Source organism: Plecotus auritus (assembly GCF_963455305.1).
Source record: "Plecotus auritus genome assembly, chromosome: 1".
Taxonomy (NCBI): Eukaryota; Metazoa; Chordata; class Mammalia; order Chiroptera; family Vespertilionidae; genus Plecotus; species Plecotus auritus.
Window position 1 is genome coordinate 70,701,023 of NC_137770.1, and position 21,867 is coordinate 70,722,889.

At 37.5% G+C, this 21,867-nt stretch overlaps 1 protein-coding gene across 3 annotated transcripts in view; it reads left to right on the forward strand.

Moving 5' to 3' along the window:
- TTBK2 (tau tubulin kinase 2) overlaps positions 1–21,867 on the forward strand; it is a 164,055-nt gene that overhangs the window by 87,243 nt on the left and 54,945 nt on the right. For all 3 annotated transcript variants that reach the window (XM_080674760.1, XM_080674759.1, XM_080674761.1), the window contains 3 exons: positions 10,834–10,899; positions 17,394–17,486; positions 18,113–18,238. In XM_080674760.1, the coding sequence (XP_080530886.1) occupies positions 10,834–10,899; positions 17,394–17,486; positions 18,113–18,238 (285 nt within the window). The remainder of the gene's footprint in view (positions 1–10,833; positions 10,900–17,393; positions 17,487–18,112; positions 18,239–21,867) is intronic.

A 21,867-nucleotide genomic window follows, 5' to 3' on the forward strand; every position in this document is an offset into this window, starting at 1 on the left:
GAATCTTCTTTATTTGTGAAGGTCTTGCATATTAATAGTGAAATGTGGGGTGTGGGGAGCGGATCTCCCCCTTGCAGGTTCTTGCCTCAGGATGTTTGAAGAATAAAATTCAAGGGCTAAAAGGACTTGTTCGTAAAAGGGTGAAAATTTATTGGAAGCAAATACAGACTCCAGCGTAGGGAGGGGCTCCCCAAGGGGTAACCCGCTCAGCTTCTTTTTTCTATGGTTTTTAAATGCTGTGGTTCTTTGTCTCTTCATGCTCCCTTCTAATTGGACCCCTTCCCCATTTTATGACCCTGTGCTTTTCTAATTGGTCTCCTTTGCAGAATATCAGCTTCAAAGCTTAAAACCCACGTGGTGCCTCCCCTTTTTCTCTCCCCCTTATCTTGCAACGTTCCTCTATCTCCTGTGAACATGTTTCCCTCTTTCCAGCATCTGTGGACTTTTCTCTATCCTCTGTGAAAGTATGTATCCTTTTTTCCCATACTTGGTGACTTTTATTTATCCTCTGTGGATGTCTACCTTCCTCTCCCCTTATCCTGTGACACTTTTCTATTCTTTGTGAATGTATGCCTTCTGGCGGCTCCCAGCCCTCACCTATGCATTCCTCCCCCATGGGCCCTCTTTATTCCTAAAACTACGTAAACCAGCCTGTTTTGTCCCTAGAATTCCTTTCAGTAGGTAGCAAGGTAGTGTTACTGTTCCAAAGTCTGTGTACACTATGCTTCGAAAGGCCACGGCTCAAAACATCTTAGTTTATAGTAAGGAAAGGTTTATTGATCAAGAAGGTTCCTACTGAGAAGATGGGAGACCTAGTGGTTTCTCAGATTCCTCTTAAGAAAGTACAGAGTTCAAGCTTCTTTTATGTCAAGGGAAGGAGATATGAGAGGGGCATTTGAGGTGATTGACCACTGCAAACATTTGGGTGCCAGCAGTGGTCTGAGGAAAATCAGTGCTACTTGATGTGAGTCTGGTCACAAGGTTCCTGCAAATCTTTGATAAACAATACATACTTCCCTATCTCCTCAAGCCACAAGCAGAATTCCTCTAATGATTAGCATGTCTATATGCAAGACTAAGCAGAAGCTATTATCCCGAAGGCCATGGGAACAAAGTAGGCTTGAAAAACATGGAGTCAGAGACACTGAGCATTTCATTATTACAGTAAGTGATGAATTTAGTATCTATTTAACTTACTAGATTTGAATGTTATTCTGGAATCTTCTTTCTATTTCAAGTATCTTTTTTAATTTTTAGAATATTATCAGGTTATTTTTATTCTCTCATTAACATATTTAATGAGCACATATTATGTGTAAGGCATGGATGTAGGTGCTGGGACTACAGCCATGAATAAGCAGAACAAAATAAGGCTCTTATGGATGTTATATTTTAGTGAAGACAAATAAATACATAATTTTAGATAGTGATAAATGCAAAGAAGAAACACAAAGCATGGTACTGACATAGAGGGAGTGATGGACAGTGAGGACAAAAGACTATTTTAGAGTGTTAGTTAGAAAAGCCTCTTATGAGGAGGTATTGAGTTGAGAGTTTGAATGAAGTAAGAGCAAGCCATGTGAATATCTGTTAAGAAAGTGTTCAGGCAAAGGGAACAGTGAGTGAGGGTAAAGGTTCTGAGGCAGAGTCAATTTGGTGTATTCAAGAAAAAGTAGGGGAGCCACTGTGGCTATAGCATAGCATCATAAGGGATAAGTGGAGAAAGACGAGGTTTAAGAAGTTGGAAGGCTCCCCAGACTGTGTATGATTTTGCAAAGAGATAGATTTTATTCTAAGTGTGATTGGAAGCCTTTGGAAGTTTTTTAGTAGGATTGTTGTATAACCTGTAACATGATCTGTCAATAAATTATACAGGGTGGGGCAAAAGTAGGTTTACAGTTGATCATTTGAAAAATCACACAATAATTAATAAATTATAATACAAGAATAAACTCTGTTTTGCATACTCATAATTTAAGCCCACTTTGCTCCGCCCTATATAGTAGAGTTATATACAGAAGAAGTTTATATTTAAAACATAATCATGTGAGATTTTAAGTACCTAGAAATTGTAGAAAGACTATCTTTGATTTTATCAATGTTCTTGTATTAATTGGTAGCTATTGTAGCTAGGCAGGTAAAGAACTTAGGTTTTATGTAGTTTATTGGATTGAAATATATTTCTGGAATTCTAAATAACAGTTTTTCAATTTTTAGAACATGTTTTTTTAAAAATGTTACTCTGGCTGTAAAGAAGAAACTATTAAGAGCAAGAGTAGAATCAGAAAGACAAGTTAGAAGACTAACATGAAGGTCCAGTGATCAATGATGGTGGCTGGGACCTAGGACATTAGGGTGGTACAATAAGGTAGTGAGAAATTATTGTATTTTGCATATATTTTAAAGATAGATTTAATAAGACTTCCTTCTGGATTTGATATTGGGATGTGAAGGAAAAAGAATAGTCAAGAATGATTACTAGATTTTTGTCCTGAATGAATGGTCATGCTATTAACCATGATGGGGAAGGATGAAGAACAGATTCGATAAGGGAATAAAAACACAAGTTCTGTTTTCTGGAAGTTAAGTTTGAGATGCCTCTTAGATTCGAGATGGAAATAACAAAAAACGGATACGATATATTAATTTGTAGCTCAAAAGGGAAACCAGGGATGGGGTAATTTAAATTTAAGAATCATTTGCTCCCAATGTTTAAAACTAAATGGTAATTTTAAAAAATGAAACTAGATTAGATCAGCTAAGGAGAAGATATTGCTAGGTAAGAAAAGAGGTTCTGAGTTTGAGCCTTTGGGGCACTTAGCAACTTGATGATGGAAAAAGAACTGTGAGCCAGCCAAGAAGAGTGAGAGGGCGGATCAGCCAGTGAGGTAGGAGAAAAATCAGGAGAGTGTGATATCTTGGGAGCTGAGTGAAGAAAGTGCTTCAAGTATGTAGGGGTGGTTATCACCTGCACCAGGTGCTGCTGATAGGTCAAGTTAGTTGGGAAATGAAAACTGACCATCTGGATTACTCAATTGGCATAGGTTAAAGAGAGAGTTGGAGAGACAAAGTGAAGAAAGGGCGTGTAGGCAACTCTCTGGTGGAGTTTCTGTGCTTAATCTTCACCAGAAGATACGTTTTTTATTTTATTTTATTAATTTGAGGAAAGGAGGGATGGTGGGAGGAAGAGAGAGAGAGAAACATTGATGGGTTGCCTCCCATATGCACCCCACAACCTGGGTATGTGTCCTGACCAGGAATCGAACCTGCCACCTTTTGGTGTACAGGACAATGCTCTAACTAACTGAGCCACACAGGCCAGGGCCAGAGTTTCTTTGTTCTAAAGAGGACTGGTAAAACAAGTAGTTGAAAGGGCAGTGAAAGCCATCCTTCCTTCCTTCCCTGATTCTTAAAAAATGGTAGTTTTTGTAGCATATGTGTGTACTGGTGGTAATACTCCAGGACATGTGAAAAAATAAAAACTGATGTAGGACAGAGCAGGAACAATTATAAAAGCCAAGTTCTTGCATAGCTGGCAGGGGAAGAAATCCTGGCACAAATGGTGAGGTTAGCCTATTATGTAAGAGCAAGAACACTTTTCCATGTAACTGGGAAAAGGCAGAATAAGTGGGCACAGATTTAACTAATATTTAACTAATATTTTGATTTTTTTTTTGTCTTTCCATATATGTTAAAAAAGTGTAAAAAACACATATATAAATTTTAAGTAAGAATATTAAGACATTCATGGCCTCCATCTAGGTTAAGAAATAGCTCATTCCCATCTTAGAAGCATGCTATGGTCTTTTACTGATGGCATCCCTCTTCCTCCCTCAAGCAGCATGTCCAATAGAACTTACTGTGAAGTTAGAAATGTTCTGTATCTGCACTGTCCAATATGGTAGCCACTAGCCACATGTGCCTATTGAGCACTTGAATTTTGACCAGAAAAAACAAAGAACTCAATTTCAAAAATAATTTAATTTGAAGTTGCTATTATATTGGCCATTGTAGCCCTAGACAAATTCCATTCTTAATTTTGCATTAACCAGTCCCTTGCTTTGCTTTCTTCTCTCTTCTGTAGACCCAAGGGTAGTTATTTGGAGTATGGAACAGATTCAAGGAGATTTGTAAAATACTGTAGTTACCATATGCCCTTCACCTAGCTTCCCCCCATGATATCTTAGATAGCCATAGCAGTACATTGTCAAAACTAGGAAATTTGATATGGGTATACTATTATTAACTCAAGTACATCCTGAGTCAGATTTCACTATTTTTTTACACACATTTTTTCTTAGGAGTGGGGGAATGGTATCTGAAATTTTATCACATGTATAGATTCATTATAGTCAACACCACAATCAGGATACAAAACTCCTTCAAAACATAATGTGTGTTTATCTACCGAAGTTATGGCACAGGATCATCAGTCAGCTTGCATTACAAACAGAATGATGGGTAGTATCTGTGATACTAGTGAGTTGTTTATGTGGTTGGTTTTGAGATCCTTTATTTTTTATCATCTTTAAGATATATTAGTTACATTATTAAATAGATATGTGAAGTACAAAGATGCTTTGATCCATACAGTTTCAGTTTTGAATTCCTGTTTACTTAATTATTTCAGTCTGCATGCTCATTTTTCCCCCTCCTGGTTTAAAGCATGCCCCAGTTTCCTTAGCCCTGCAGCTGGCATCTCACATTGGCCCTTTGTATCTAAGCTCTTAGAATGCCATGTTTTCTCCTTCCTAACCATTCAGCTAAAACTTCCAGTGCCTTGGGCTGTAATGACCTAATTAAGAACAGTTTTTAAAGTCGTTTTCTCTGTTACCTTTCCAGAATTTCAATTATGGGGTGTCCCCAAAAAAAATGTATGCACACTGTGAATGATTATAAAGTCAGTGTTTATTAACATACAGTTTATTTTCAAAATTGAACTGTCAGTTGTTAAAGTGCATATATATTTTTTGGGACACCCTATATTTTCTTATTTCCACTGGGGATTTTATTACAAAGTTCTCCATGCCATTTCTCTCCCCCTCCCCCAATCTCCTCCCTTTGATTAGCAGTAAATGTGGGCTCATGCCTAGAGTCCTTCCTTTCTCCTAGATTTATTCTTCTAGGAGTTCATTCTATCTCTAACATTCATTCCCTTCTTCACATTCATACTACTTCTGTCCTTGTACAGGTCTGGTTTTTGGTTTGGATTATTAAAATAGTTTCCTCACTGACCACCCTGCCCTCTCCTTCCAATCTATCCTTTATACTTCCAGCAGAGTAAACATGCCAAGCACTTTCTCAATCATATCACTTCACTACTTAAAATTTTTGATGAATTCCATTTGACTGCACATTATAAATTAAACAATTTACTATGACATTGAAGGCCACCCTTAATCTGATTCCAGCCTATGTTTCCATTATTTTCTCTTACCATTTGCTTCAGCCGTACCAAACTCTTTTCCCTAACACTTATAGTACTTTCCTCCTTTTGGCATTGTTGTATTCTTTTTATTTAAAATGCATTTTCTTCTTCTTGTTGTAATTCTTCTGCCAGTTCTTCTAAGCACAATATACTTTTTCTTTTCTTTTTTTAATTTCCACTCAAATATCTAGGTATTTGTTTTAATAAAGCACATTCTTAGGTTTTTAGCCACTTTAACTTTTTACTTTTTTCTCTAAAGATGTTTTTAAATATAATTTTTTTAGAAGATAATACTATATTCATGTGTTGCAAAAATAAAAGTCTTAACAATTCATCAAAATTTATACTTGTTCTGGCTGGGAGCTCAGTTGGTTAGAGTGTTGTCCGATATACCAAGGTTGCAGTTTCGATCCCCACTCAGGGCATGTACAAGAATCAATCAATAAATGCATAAATGAGTAGGACAAAAAACATATTTTTTTCTTACTCGCTTTCCCCCTTCCTCTCTCTGTGAAATCAATAAATTAAAAAAAAAATTTAACACTGTGCTCTTTGAAGGACACTGTTAATCAAATGAAAAATCAAGTCACAGAAGGGGGAAATATTTGCAAACACACATCTGACGACTTATATCCATAATCTATAAACAATTCTCACAACTCAATTTTTAAAAAAAGGAAATGAGCAAAAGTTTTGAATAGATATTTGATCAAAGAAGAGATACTGCAGATGGTAAATAAGTATATTAGCAAATGCTGATTATCTTTAGTTATTAGGGAGATACAAAATAAAAACACAGTGAGATACTATTACACAGTAATTAGAATGCCCAGAGTAGTGAAGGTCAGAAATCACAGGTTGCCAGAGACTGGGAGTGGAGGGAAGGGATTGGCTACAAAGGTTGTTAAGGGGCACTTGGGGTGATAGAAATATTCTATATCTTGATTGCAGTGGTAGCTACATGACTATATATCTTTGTCAAAACTCATAGAACTGTGTATATCTAAAGTATGACTTTTACTATATGTAAATTATGCTTCAGTAAGCCTGACTTCAAAAAAATATAAAAGGGCCAAAACCGGTTTGGCTCAGTGGATAGAGCGTCAGCCTGCGGACTGAAAGGTCCCAGGTTCGATTCTGGTCAAGGGCACGTAACTTGGTTGCAGGCACATCCCCAGTGGGAGGTGTGCAGGAGGCAGCTGATCGATGTTTCTCTCTCATCGATGTTTCTAACTCTCTATCCCTCTTCCTTCCTCTCTGTAAAAAATCAATAAAATATATAAAAAATATATATATAAAAGGTAAGAAGTGAAACAAATCTCCATTTCACCCCTCTCCCACTCGTTTCCTGTCTGCCCTTGTCCCTCCCTTCATCTTTAGGTAACTGTATTGTTATTAGTTCCTTAATGTATTTTTCCAGAATTTCTTTATGTGTATACAATAAATAGGAATGCATATTCTTATTTTTCCCTTTTCGATTCAAAAGGTAGCATGATGTACATTCTGCACTTTTTCCCCACCTATCAGTGTATCTAGATCTTTCCATCTAGGATATGGAGCTTCTTCCTTTTTTTTTTTTTTTTTTGCAGCTACAGAGTATATTCCATTATACGGGTGTACTGTAATTTATTTAATCAGTCCCCTATTTATGAACATTTGGGTTATTTCTGTTCTTTTACTATCACAAACACTAATGTATTGGATAAATTTGTACATTCACTATTTTTGCATATATGCAAATTATATGTGTAAGATAAATTTCTAGAAATGAAATTGCCAGGTCAGAAAGAATGTATGCATTTGTAATTTTGAAAGCTATCAGTAAAAATGCCATCAATTAGGGAAGTTTCAAGAGCTAACTTATGTCTAGTTCCAGTTAAAAGTTGCCTTATTCTTAAAACTTTTCCTTCTTCTATAGGGCTTTTCCTTCTTCCTTTCCACCAAATAGAACTAATCCTACCACTCCTAGGCTTTCGTAGCTCATTGTACTTTGTTAATGATGTCCATTATAATCTGCTTTGAATTAGAATTCTTTATATATATATAGCTGTTTTCCCCAATTGGGTGTATTGTTTCTTCTGCATTATATAAGGTGGCTAAATTTTGTTGACCTGGTATTATCTCTTTGATGAGTCAGTCATATCAAGATCTCTCTAAAACAGCTGATCTCTCTTTATCTATATTTCAGCCTTTTCAATGGCAATGACAGAAGTAAGGTCAGAGCCAGGCCAGGGCTACTTTTAACTGGAAAGTCTGTTTCCTGGACTTGTGTTGGCTAGAATCCATGGGGTGGGGGTGGGGAGGTGGGGAGGTGGGGTGGTGGGAGAAGAGTCTAGGTGCCCAATAGACTAGGGCTGCAGAGGCGATAATAGGTCTGGGTATTTTCATCCTAACAGTTATTGGAATGAAAATAACTAGGCAAAATTACATGCTACAAAAACATTTGTGTGTTAGTGAAGATCCCCGGGAGCTTGCGGGAGGCAGCCAATTGATGTGTCTCTCTTTGTTTCTTTCTGTCTCTTAGCAAGTAATGAATAAAAGTACAATCTCTGAAATGTTATTTAGTGAAAAGAGCTTTCATATATATGCCCTTACACATTTTTCTTCTAGAAAGAAATCTCCAACCTCAGAATTCCATCAATCAAAGTGATAATATTGGATATACCTGTTAGTCATGATGTCTTAGGAAAATATTGAGATCTGACTATGATTTTCAATGAATGGCATCTAAGAAAATAAACGAGATTTAAATAGATTGCAGAAACTTTTGATTACTGAGACTTGCCATTAAATAAAAAATGTTTCTAATATAGTTAGATCTTAAAACAAAAAGAAGTGCCCTAGCCAGTTTGCAGCATCGGCCTAAGGACTGAAGGAGTCTTGGGTACGATTGAAGTCAAGGGCAGGTACCTTGGTTGTAGGCTCGATCCCAGGCCCTGGATCCCCGGGAGCTTGTGTGAGGCAGCCAATCAATGTGTCTCTCTCATATCAATGTTTCTCTCTGTCTCTACCCCTCCCTCCCACTCTCTCTAAAAATCAATGGAAAAAATATCGCCTGTTGAGAATTAACAATTACAACAACAAAAACAGAAAGGAGTAATTAAAGAGGAAGAGAAGTTCATGAAAGAAGAAATAGAGTGCTAATTTGAATAGATTGAACATAGATTATAAAAATGAGCAAAAAAGCCCTAACCGGTTTGGCTTAGTGGATAGAGCGTCGGCCTGCGGACTGAAAGGTCCAGGTTCCATTCTGGTCAAGGGCATGTACCCTGGTTGCGGGCACATCCCCAGTAGGGGGTGTGCAAGAGGCAGCTGATCGATGTTTCTCTCTCATCGATGTTTCTAACTCTCTATCCCTCTCCCTCCTCTCTGTAAAAAAATCAATAAAATATACTTAAAAAAAAATGAGCAAAAAAAACAGAGGAAGAATACATAGGATATTTATCTTATAGCATATGACCAAAAGATTCTGGTAATAAAGATTTTTAAAATATTATTTACTATACACTTTTTCTGACTACAGAAGTAATGCATGTTGCTCAGCCAGTGTGGCTCAGTGGTTGAGCATCGACCCAAGAACCCAGAGATCATAGTTCAATTCCCAGTCAGGGCACACTCCCCAGTAGGGAGTGTGCAGAGGGCAACCGATCAATGATTCTCTCTCATCATTTATGTTTCTATTTCTTTCTCTCTCTCCCTTCCTCTCTCTAAAATCAATAAAAACATATTATTTTAAAAAAAGTAATGCATGTTAATTGGGGGTAATTTAAAATTACTGATAGCAAATAAAAATTCTAATGAAAATTATTGGCTATGATTATTTTCAAGTTTGTCAGTTTTCATATTGAGCTATGGTGCATTCCATAAATCTTTAGTTTATTGACTCCATCCTTGTGAAGCCACAGACTTGAACAATTTATGATTTTAAGTCAAAAGACCTTAGTTGATGCCTGGTTTTATCACCGACTAATTCTGTACCTCTCAGAACCTGTTTCTATGTCTGTAAAATGAGCAAGACAGGGACCCTGCCATCACAGTTTATATTCCAATGGAAGAAACTAGACAATAAAAAAGTGAAAATATAAATAAAATCAATTCTAGGTAGTGAAAGGTATTATGAGAAAAAAATAAAGCAGAGTAGAAGAATAAAGTGGGTCCTGGCCGGTGTGGCTCATTTGGTTGAGTGTCCTCCTGTGTAGTCTTAGATTACTCAGAGGTTGCTGGTTTGATTCCAGGTTAAGGGCACATGCTTGTGTTGAAAGCTCATTCCCTGGTAGGGGGTGTGCAGGAGGCAGCCAATCAGTGTTAAGCTCTCATATAGATTTTTTTTTCTCTCTCTCTCTCTCTCTCTTGCTCCCCTTCCCTTATCTAAAAATCAAACTTTTTTTTTTTAAAGAACAAGGGTGGGTAGTATTTTTTATTAGAATACTTAAGGAATGTTTCTCTGAGGAACTGGCATTTGAGTAGAGGGCCTAACATGGAGTAGAAGAGCTAGCCATTGGAGGCATTCAAAGAGAGAGCATTCCAACTGAAGAGACCAGCAAGTGCAACTACCAAATGCAATTGCACTTGCTGGTCTCTACAGTTGGATGCAGTCTCTTCAGTAGGAGAAACCACAAATAAATCCATTTTGGAATGAGGCCAGTGCCAAGTCATAGAATGTTTTGTAGGCCAAATATGAAAAGGTCGAACTTTATCCTAAGTTGAGCTCTCTGAGAACTGGGATCATGTATTATTCATGTTTGGATTTATTCCCAGTACCTGGCACATAGTAAGTACTCATTAACTTAAATTTATGAATATTTGAATTGCATATATAGGTAGGGATACAAATTGCCACCATGTTTGAATGGAATTTGAATGTAATAACCAAGACACAAAGAGATTGGCATCTTAGATTCCTCAGCGATTCCTCATGGTCTTACTATACTTTTTTACCAGAGCCTGAATATTAGTTCGTGTACTATGATACTGGGCAGGATTCTGAGCATATGAAAGCATTTAATGTTTTCTAATATACATAGTTTATTTGTTATAAATGCCACTTTATTTTATTTTTTAAAAATACATGATTATTTATTTCAGAGAGGAAGGGAGAGAGAGAGAGAGAGAAAGAGAACATCAATGATGAGAGAGCATCATTGATTGGCTGCCTCCTACATACCCCCTACTGAGGACTGAGCCCGCAACCCAGGCATGTGCCCTGACCTAAATCAAACTGTGACCTCTTGATTCATAGATTGACACTTAACCACTGAGCAACACCAGACAGGCAAAAGTTAGAAATTTAAGTAGTGTTTTGTTGTCAGTAATGCACATGTTTCTCACATCCACTTTATAGCTCACGTGTACTGAATCTTTTGTTATTTGAAGCTTATTTATTATTCTTTTTGGTTTTGTTGTAGCCTCGAGCTGTGGCAGGCTTTCGAGGGACAGTTCGTTATGCATCGATCAATGCTCATCGGAACAGAGTAGGTATCTGAACTAGAGTCATGTCTGTATAAGCATGGTGATGGCTTGAGTTAGATTGATTTCTTTTTTAGAGTACAAAGGTGTGGAAATTGCTTTGGAGAAGAGGAAAAAGCATTAGTAATACTGATGCATGGTAAGGTGTATAGTGGATAACAGATGTGTGCATCTGCGTAGAAAATAAAATTAGATTTGCCAGGAAAGATAATAGTGAAGTATATATATGTATGGGGAATCTTGTGTCCTTAATAGGTATAAGTAAATAAGTATTAATGAATTTAATATAAAATTTTGAAGAAATAAAACATTTGTGTTCTATTTCTAGAAATTATTTGGGAATACCATACTGTTACAATACCTAGTGAAATGAAGGGGTCATCATCCTATATAATAAAAGCCTAATATGCTAAGTGTCCAGTCATCTGTTCAACCAATCAAAGAGTAATATGCTAATGATATGCTAAGGCCACTCAACTGCTCGCTTTGACATGCACTGACCACTAGGGGTCAGATAGTCGACCGGTTGATCAGTTGCTGTGATGTGCACTGACCACCAGGGGGTAGAGGCTCTGACCAGTAGGTTAGCCTCCTGCTGGGGTCCAGCCTATCAGGACTGAGAAAGATGGGCCGGACACGCCCGGGAGACCTCTTGCGGTTCCTCCCCAGCTGGCCAACTTCCCACGTCCCTCCCCAGCCCCTATCGTGCACTGGTGGGGTCCCTTGGCCTGGCCTGCCACCCTCTCGCAATCCAGGACCCCTCGGGGGATATCGGAGAGCCGGTTTTAGCCCAATCCTGCAGGCCAGGCCAAGGGACCCCATTGGTGCACAAATTCATGCACCGGGCCTCTAGTTTTATCTATAATATGCATCTCATCTATGGTAGCCCTTCTCCTGTAATATTTTGTTTTCATGAAGATCTCAAATGCAGACTTCAAAATTTTTATCTTAGTAAATATACCTTTCCTCTTGGGTTAAATTTTTAATACCCCCCCCCCACCTTTTTTTTTTTTTTTTTACTTTGGTCCTTTTGTTTTGCTCTGATTTTTTCCCTTAACCTGAGCCTTAATTATGAATAGAAAAGGTGGGTATTTTAAGGATTCTCAATCCTTGAACTTGTTTAGATGGATTGAGTAATTTAACAAGTAATTGCTTGATAAAATAAAGATAAATCTTTTCTTGATCTTTTGTTACCTTATTTTTGTTCTGTGAAGCCAAAATTGCTTTAATGAAAATTTGACCAATGCTAAATATAAAGGAAGAGTATGCTGAGGTTGTGTATGCTATGCCCCAGTTAATTTGGTTTCTTCTGATGTGATTATAAATTAAAAATAGGAAAAGTATTTTTATCAGTGGGTAGCACTCTGCCAAGCATTTAACTCATTCATTTTGATTCAGTGTTGTTTTATTTTATGGCATTTAGATAGTTATTCTGCCTTGAAAAGAAGGTACTCTTATTTTTCAGATAGATTCTTACAAAATGTTATAAGTATTAAGCTTTATAGTTAACTAGGTGCACGGATTCATGCTCATTGAAAGGAAATTAGTTAGAAGGTGGCCAGCGGGGTAGGACAGGCCTGACACACCCTGGAGCCAACCTCCCATGGTCCCTCCTCGGCTGGCCACACCTGGGGCGGCACCAGGGCTTGAAGGGCGTCTGTGGAGTGAGCAAGGGTCCCTCCGGCAGGTGAGGTCCCTTGGCCTGGCCTGTGGGGATTGGGCCGAAACTGGCAGTCCAACATCCCCTGAGGGGTCCCGGAGTGCAAGAGGGCACTCTTCAAAGTTGCTGTCGCTTGGCAGCTCCTGCGTTGAGCTTCTGCCCGCTGGTGGTCAGTGCGCATCTTTACTACTGGCCAGTTGGCTGACTGGTCGCTTAGCCTTTTATATATATAGATTCTATTAAAGTATTATGCCAGCTTGGATCTTTGAAATAGGACATTCTTTTTTAGCTAAGCATAAACATTTTCAGAAATCATAGGAGCTCTATAAGCATTTCCCAAATTGCTATTAGAGATTTAATTTGAAGAGTAGAGATCTTCTAAAAGCCTCTCCAGCACAGAGTGATCTGAAAGTTACTCTGTTAACCTGCCAGCTAATGTTATTCATCTGCCCTTGGTAGAGGAATTTCATAGCGCATAATAGTGGTTTGTACCTTTCTTTTCGGCTCCTAACACACCTGAGGAGTAGAATGCTTTACACGGTAACACTACTTCAGAGCAATTGCCAGTTTATGTGGTGACACAGGAGTACAAGTAATGAAAACTTCACAGGTGCTTGTCTAACTTAAAAAGATTTCCCAGATAGTTCTGATAACTTCTTTCTTCCATATTCTGCTATTCTGATTTGGTAATTTCTAAATATAATTCCCTCCCTCCCTCCTTCCTTCTTTTCTTTGCTCTCTTTCTTTCCTTCTTTCCTTCTTTCTTTCCTTCCTTCCTTCCTTCCTTCCTTCCTTCCTTCCTTCCTTCCTTCTTTCTTTCTTTCTTTCTTTCTTTCTTTCTTTCTTTCTTTCTTTCTTTTTTTCTTTCTCTCTTTTTTCTTTCTTTCATCTTAAACTTTTAACATGAATAATTTCCAAACAAAATGAGGACTATTTATTTCATCTTATTGTTGTCCTACATTTTAATCCTTTGTTAATATTTGTTTTATCTCAATACTTTGAAGAAATTACTTTTTTTCTGGTTCTATGGTTGCTGTTGAGACAATCATTGGTCATTTAGTTGTTGATACCTTGTATTTAATTTTTACTTTTCTTTGCCTACTTTTGATATTTACTTTTTGTCTTTGGTGTCCTGCAGATATATTCAAACATTCCTAGGTGTGGATTTGTTTATATTTATTCTGTTTGAGAGTTATGCTTCCTAGATGTGAACATTCCTGTCTTTCATTGATTCTGAAAGATTCTCAGACATTACTTTTTTAAATACTGCCTTTCCATTTCTCTCTATGCCTTTTTTCAATATCTCCAAATCAGTGTATGTTAGACCTTCTTGTTCTGTCCTTTATGCCTCTTAAGTTCACTCTCAGATTTTCTAACTCTTTGTGTCTCTGTGTTGCATTCTAGATAATTTTTTTAGATCTGTCTTCCAGTTCATTAATTCTTTTTTTCTGCTGTTTGATCATATTTTTAACCTGTCAATTTAGTTTTTAATTTCTATAATTATACTTTTTATTTCTGGATTTCTTTTGGTTCTTATTCAACTCTAATTGGTATTTTTATCTTTATTTTTTGGATAATATATGGTTCCTTTCTCATGACTTTAATCTTATTTTTTTGTTTAAGCTTTTTTTTTCTTTTTTTACAAATTACCCCAATTTTTGTTATCAAAGACCTTATTTTCCTTTATTCTTGAAGGATAATTTTGTTTGACACGGAATTCTAGAAGAGTGTTGTTTTTTTAAGACAGTGGTCGGCAAACTCATTAGTCAACAGAGCCAAATATCAACAGTACAATTGAAATTTCTTTTGAGAGCCAATTATTTTTAATAAATCTTTATTGTTCAGATTATTACAATTCTTTCTCCTTTTTCCCCCCATAGCTCCCCTCCACCCGGTTCCCACCCCACCCTTTGTCCTTACCTCCCCCCACGTTGTCCTCATCCATAGGTGTACGATTTTTGTCCAGTCTCTTCTTGTACCCCCCATACCCCTTTCCCCCTGAGAATTATCAGTCCACTCCCTTTCTATGCCCCTGATTCTATTATATTCACCAGTTTATTCTGTTCCTCAGATTTTTAATTCACTTGATTTTTAGGTTCACTTGTTGATAGATATGTATTTGTTGTTCATAATTTTTATCTTTACTTTTTTCTTCTTCCTCTTCTTAAAGAATACCTTTCAGCATTTCATATAATACTGGTTTGGTGGTGATGAACTCCTTTAGCTTTTTCTTATCTGTGAAGCTCTTTATCTGACCTTCCATTCTGAATAATAGCTTTGCTGGGTAGAGTAGTCTTGGTTGTAGGTTCTTGCGTTCATCACTTTGAATATTTCTTGCCACTCCCTTCTGGCCTGCATAGTTTCTGTTGAGAAATCACCTGACAATCGTATGGATGCTCCCTTGTAGGTAATTAACTGTTTTTGTCTTGCTGCTTTTAATATTCTCTTTGTCTTTTGCTCTTGGCATTTTAATTATGATGTGTCTTGGTGTGGTCCTCTTTGGATTCCTTTTGTTTGGGGTTCTGTGCGCTTCCTGGACTTGTAATTCTATTTCTTTCACCAGGTCAGGGAAGTTTTCTGTCATTATTTCTTCCAATAGGTTTTCAGTATCTTGTTCTCTCTCTTCTTCTGGCACCCCCATAATTCTGATGTTGGTACACTTGAAGTTGTCCCAGAGGCTTCTTACACTATCTTCAACTTTTTGGATTCTTTTTTCTTTTTTTTTTTGCTTTTCCGGTTGAGTGTTTTTTGCTTCTTTGTATTTCAAATCTTTGACTTGAATCTTGCGTTCCTCTAGTCTGCTGTTGGGTCTCTGTATAATATTTTTTATTTCAGTCAGTGTATGTTTAATTTCTAGTTGGTCCTTTTTCATATCTTCGAGGGTCTCATTATATTTATCGGCCTTTTCTAGGATATTCTTGAAGAGCCTTATAACCGTGGTTTTGAATTCTATATCCAGTCGTTTGTTTTCCTCCATTTCTTTCATTTGTGATCTCTTTTTTTGTCTCCCCATTTTCACTGCTTTGCTGAGTTGGTAGAGTAGCTTTGTGTGCTAGGTTGCCTATATGGCCCAGTGGGTCGGCCTCCCCAGTTAACCTGAGGTGGACACTCTTGGTGCACCCCTTTGTGGACTGTGTGTACAGCCTTGTTATAGTTAAGTCTTGATTGTTGTTGGTATCACTGGGAGGAATTGACCTCAAGGCCAATTGGCTGTGAGGATTAGCTGTGTCTACACTCTGTTTAAGCTTTCTTATTTTATATTCTGTATCCTATAAATCCATTTCTGAAAATTTTAAATATCTAATTCTATTATTTACAGTTTTTCTTGTCAAGTTATGGGAGCCTGCTTTATAATATATTTTATAATTTCACATAATAAGCTTCTATTTGGTGGGCCTCATAGAAGTCCTGAATTTAATGTTGTTTTTATCTTGAAAGGATTTTCATTTGCATCTGTCATCACTGCTGGACAGAATCACCCAGAAAATACTTCATTCCTGGGCTTGGTCTCCCAGACCATAAAAGTGGTATAAATTTAATTCCCAAATCTTGAAAGAGGGGCAGGCCTGCAGTAACAAACTCTCAGGGAAAATTCTTTTTTAACTACTCACTTTATCCCTTGAGAGTGGTTAAATTCTACAGAAAAAAATCCTATATAATAAAAGCCTAATATGCTAAGTGTCTGTTCATCAGGTCAGCCATTCAACCAATCAAAGCATAATATGCTAATGATATGCTAAGGCAGCTCAACTGTTTGTTATGACGTGCACTGACCACCAGGGGCAGATGCTCCGACCAGTAGGTTAGCTGGCTGCTGGGGTCTGGCCAATTGGGACTGAGTGAGATGGGCTGGACACGCCCTAGAGCCCTCCACGGACCTCCCCAACTGGCCAACCCCCTGCATCTCTCCCCGGCCCCGATCGTGCACCAGTGGGGTCCCTCAGCTAGCCTGCACCCTCTCACAATCCGGGACCCCTCGGGGGATGTCAGAGAGCTGGTTTCGGCCCAATCCGTCAGGCCAGGCCAAGGGACCCCACTGGTGCATGAATTCGTGCACTGCGCCTCTAGTATATTATAATGTACATACCTAATGTTGCACTAAAGATCACCCTCTGAGAGTCCTAGCTATAAGACGATGGTGGGGGAAGTTGCTCAGTTGCAACTCCTGTCTTACATAGGCTCAGTGCTTTACACCTGTCTCTTTCCTGATTGATAAAAGTGTGGTTGATAAAATCTGACAGTATCTCCAAAACAGCCAAAGTAGAAACTTCAGCAGCAGTTGACTTCTCTTATTTCCAGCTTTCCTTTAATTTTGGCTCTTAGTATTTCCTTTTTTTTTATTGTGCTAAAAACACATAACATTAAACTTACCATATTAACTATTTTTAAGTGTGCAATACGTTAGTGTTAAGTATATTCACATTATTGTGCAACAGATTTCTAGAACTTTTTCATTTTGCAACACTGAAACTCTGTACCCACTAAACACTAATTTCCCTTCCCCCTTTCCTTAGCAACTACATTCTCCTCTTAATGAATTCATTTATTAATTAATGGGCTGTTAATTATATTGTTGCCGCATTCTGGGTTTGGGGGTATTCTTTATATCAAGTTCTTCAGTATATTCCTTCTGCCATGTACATTGCTATATAGTGCGTGCTCTCTCTCTCTCTCTATCTATCTATCTTTCTATCTCTCTCTCTCTCATTTGTGGGAACTATATTTAAATGTTTAGGCCTTATTATAGGATGAAACACAATAGTTAGGTCTTAGACAATGTAATATACTCACAGGGAGTATATTAATATAATGTGACTGAATTTTGTTTTGCTTATGAAGGAAATGGGAAGACATGATGACCTTTGGTCCTTATTCTACATGTTGGTGGAATTTGTGGTTGGGCAGCTGCCATGGAGAAAAATAAAAGACAAGGTAATTTTGAAAATGGAAATGTCAATTTTGGGTAGGGAACATAATAAAACTTCCTCCTTTGTAGGCATCTTGATTGAGAATATATTTAGGTGTAAGAATTAAAATTATAAGCACTTTCACTGTATAATACCAAATATGTATATTTTTGTCTCTATGACCTGATATTAGAGATCTAGTTAATTTTATGACTTTTTCTAGGAATAGATACTAATTTAAGTACAATTACTACTTCTGATTTGATATCTAGACTTCCCTCTTAGTTTTTATTTTCACTAGTTCTCTTTTCCTTTTTTATAAATCAATGAAACTCTTATTTTAATCGTCACATTATATTGTTTGATTTGAAAACTGTAAACACCTGTGTTGACAACCAGATTTAAGATCAACTGTTTTGGGGGAGAGCTAACGATTCATTGATGCAGAACTCGGTGTTATCCTTTGGTTCTGCATTACAGTTACCCTCCCCACCCCTTAAAGCAGTATGCATTAAGCTATTAGTATGAGCTCAGTTCATGCTTTATACTTCATTATCCCCATCATATACCCTCGAGACTGTTACTGAGAGGCTCTTAATGTGTAGCTGCCAAGAGAAATTGACTTTGGTTCCATTTCTCTTTTCTTCCCAGGAGCAAGTAGGCTCTATTAAGGAGAGGTATGACCACAAGCTTATGTTGAAACATCTCCCTCCAGAATTCAGCATCTTTCTGGACCACATCTCCTCTTTGGATTATTTTACAAAACCAGACTATCAGGTAATCAATCCTCTTGTGAGTTCTGTGGGCTAATTATTTTGTCATCACTTATTGTAGTTATAAATGACTCTTGGGAGGTCCCTAGAATAATACTATTTTAATACATTCTGTGGAATGTGATGAAATTAACTGATGATGACAGTGTCTCAGTGTGGGTGTTTTCTTCCTTCTGGATGAACATACTTCATTAGAGTTTTAGGTTTGCTCATCATGAAACAGATTTTACTGTTTCTGCTGTGATTCATCTGATGTAGAAGTGCTGATAGTTCAAATTATATAAATCCTATAGCTAATGTTGACCAGAAGGAAATGTTCAACTAGGTAATGTATCTGTTGAGGGCTTGAGGGCTGCATATTATATATTAATATGCTTTGGGGCAACAGTGAAGATTGTTGGCTCCATTTTGTCTGTGCTCCATTAATCATTTTCTTAGAGCATCCGTTAATGAGGCCTAAGGGTTGTCTTGGTTTGTCACAAATTGCATCCCTAACCCAACCAATCTTTCAGAAGATTCTATTAGTTTCAGGGAAAACTTGGTCAGAGCTTAATGCAGAATAATCACTACCACTGAAAACATAAATGAAGCCACACATAGATTAATAATAATAATATATTAGTGTATCATTTTGATCTACAAAGGACAACACATAGACTTTACTGCCTGTTAATGGAAGTTTTATATTCTAAAGTGTTATAAGTGTTGCCTAGTCAAAAAACTAAGATTACCCACAGCACAGTGAACTTATTTGCATATAATAACTATTTCTGTGTGAAATTGAAGCTTTGTATAAGATATAAATAAGATATAAAGCAGAGAGGCAACATAAAAAAATGGGTCCTTAGAGACTTAAGGGGGTGAGCTTGTCTTCTTTTCTATATGACTGTTTGTGTTATAAACCATATACTGTCTAACAAATGGAGAAAATACATTGTATACCAGTCGCTTTGGAGTATGTTCTTATATTTATACTAGAGGCTCAGTGCACAAAATTCGTGCACTGGTGGTGGTGGTGAGAAGAGGTCCCTCAGCCTGGCCTGCTCCCTCTTGCAGTCTGAGACCCCTTGGCAGACATCCCTCTCACAGTCCGGGAACCCCTCTCGCAGTCCAGGACCCTTCACTCCTTACCGACCACCTGCTCACTGCTCCTTAGCACTGCTGAAGAGGCAGGAGAGGCTCCCGCCACCGCCACTGCACTTGCCAGCCGTGAGCCCGGCTTCTGGCTGAGCGGCGCTCCCCCTGTGGGAGTGCACTGACCACCAGGGGGCAGCTCCTGCATTGAGCGTCTGTCCCCTGGTGGTCAGTACACATCATAGTGACTGATCGTTCTGCTGTTCAGTCGATTTGCATATTAGAGTTTTATTATATAGTATTTCATATGTATTTTATGAAATGCAGAGAGTTCACATTACTTGCAATAAAATAATGAAATTATACTTGTAGGACTAGATTCAGGAAGAGCTGGAAAATTTTCTAACTTTCCCATCTTGGGTGCTAATAATTTTTTTATTGACATTTGTCTAGGAATGTAAAAGTTTAGCATAGCAAAAACTTTTAGATTACGTTCTCCACTTAGTTATATCTACAATTTTAAGAAAACTTTTGTGTTCACCAGCTGGATTTGAAACTTCAACCTATAATTAATTTAGTTTAAATTAGCACATTATTGTTCTTGAGTTTTTTATTTGTATATTCTCTCGGAGGCTTTTCTGTTTCTGTTACAAAACAAAGCATAGTGATTTTCCTGTTTTTGGAAGAGAAAGAGCAGGCATAATATTTTCTTTGTTTCACAGATTCCATAAATAATCTGGTTCTTTCTTGTTCTCCAATCTTTCATAAGCAGCAAGTGGGAGCAGGGGGCCAGTGGAGAGGAAAAGGATAATTGGAAAAAAGATATTGGTGTGACTGTGTTCTGATGCCTAGTATCAGTTTGGCATCAGGTTCCAAAAAGAGCTGAGCTTTGTAGGTTTTCGCCTCTTGCTTTCCTCGCAGAGGCCTACTGCAGTCTTCATTTTGAGGAAAATTACCCTACTTTGTATCTGATTATTCTTGTGAACAGAATTCATTCTTGAATTTTAGTTTAATTACTGTTCAGAATTTTAAATTTCTCATTGGACAACCACTATAGTTAAAAACAACAATAAACATCCTCCAGCAACAAGCAAAATACCTACCAGTATTTAGTATGACTGCTGCCCTGGCTACATCAAAGGGCAAATAGTATTTCTCCAACTTTCTATGTTCTGAGCCAAGACCAAAATGAATATATTTTATAATCAGAGTGTTAAATGATGCTGTTTAATAAAGCCTCTGACACTTTGAATGTGTATGTTTTATACATTTTAAAAATCAGAGTTTCTTCTTAGAGAAAATTATCTTAAGAAATTGTACACGGCCAATACCTCATCCAGTAGCGTGCTGCTGCTCACTCCGACAGCAGGTGCAGCCCTAGAAAGAAGAGCTGTTTTGCTCTCTTCTACCAAGAATCTTTTATGCATGCCTCAATCAGAAAAAAGGCCAACACAGGTTTTGGGAAATGCTATGGTGTTTTGGGATATTACATCCAAGTTTATCAGTCAAAATACAGGGTGTGGCAAAAGTAGGCTTATAGTTGTCCCTGTATTAGGAACAATAACTAATAGATAATAATGCAAGAAAAAAACTGTTTCACATACAACTGTAAACTTATGTTTTCCCCACCCTGTACGATTATATGCTATGTAAATACTATTTTCTGTCTGTTAAACTGGAGGTGAAGATATCAGAATTATAGTCAAGATTAAAGCAGATATCTTATAAATATTGTTTTTATTATTCGATTTTGAAAAAAGCATAGCAACCATAAGAAACAAAACAGTGCTGGGCCATGAATCTCCTTGGATGACAGAATTGCATAGATTTATGCGCACACACAGAGGAGTGCATGTAAAACTGGTAAAATTTGATAAGCTCTGTGAATTGTACCAGTGTCGTTTTCCTCGTTTTGATATTGTACTTTAGTTATTTAAGATGATACTGTGGAAAAATGGGTGAAGGGTACTTCTCTGTATAGTAATTTTGCACTATAAATCTTTTTTTTAATATATATTTTATTGATTTTTTACAGAGAGGAAGGGAGAGGGAGAGAGAGTTAGAAACATCAATGAGAGAGAAACATCAATCAGCTGCCTCTTGCACACCCCCTACTGGGGATGTGCCCGCACCCAAGGTACATGCCCTTGACCGGAATCGAACCTGGGACCCTTGAGTCCGCAGGCCGACCCTCTATCCACTGAGCCAAACCGATTAGGGCTGCACTATAAATCTTTAATTACAGTTGATCCTTGAACAACATGGGTTTGAATTGTGAGGGTCCAGTGGTTAGGAAATTACATACATGGAGGGCTGACTTAAGTTATAACTGGATTTTCGACTCTGTGAGTGGTCAGTACCTCTAACCCCTGAGATATTGAAAGGTCAACTGTATTTCAAATTAAAAGTTTTAAAAAAAGTGCTTGGCCAATGTTTTCATAAATGTGTTTTAAAAATTATGGCTACCTTATAATTTAAATAATCATTTTAAGCTGTTTCAAGAAAGGAAATCATCTGAGTGGTACCTAGGAAAATCTTTATCAACCTTGACTTCCACCA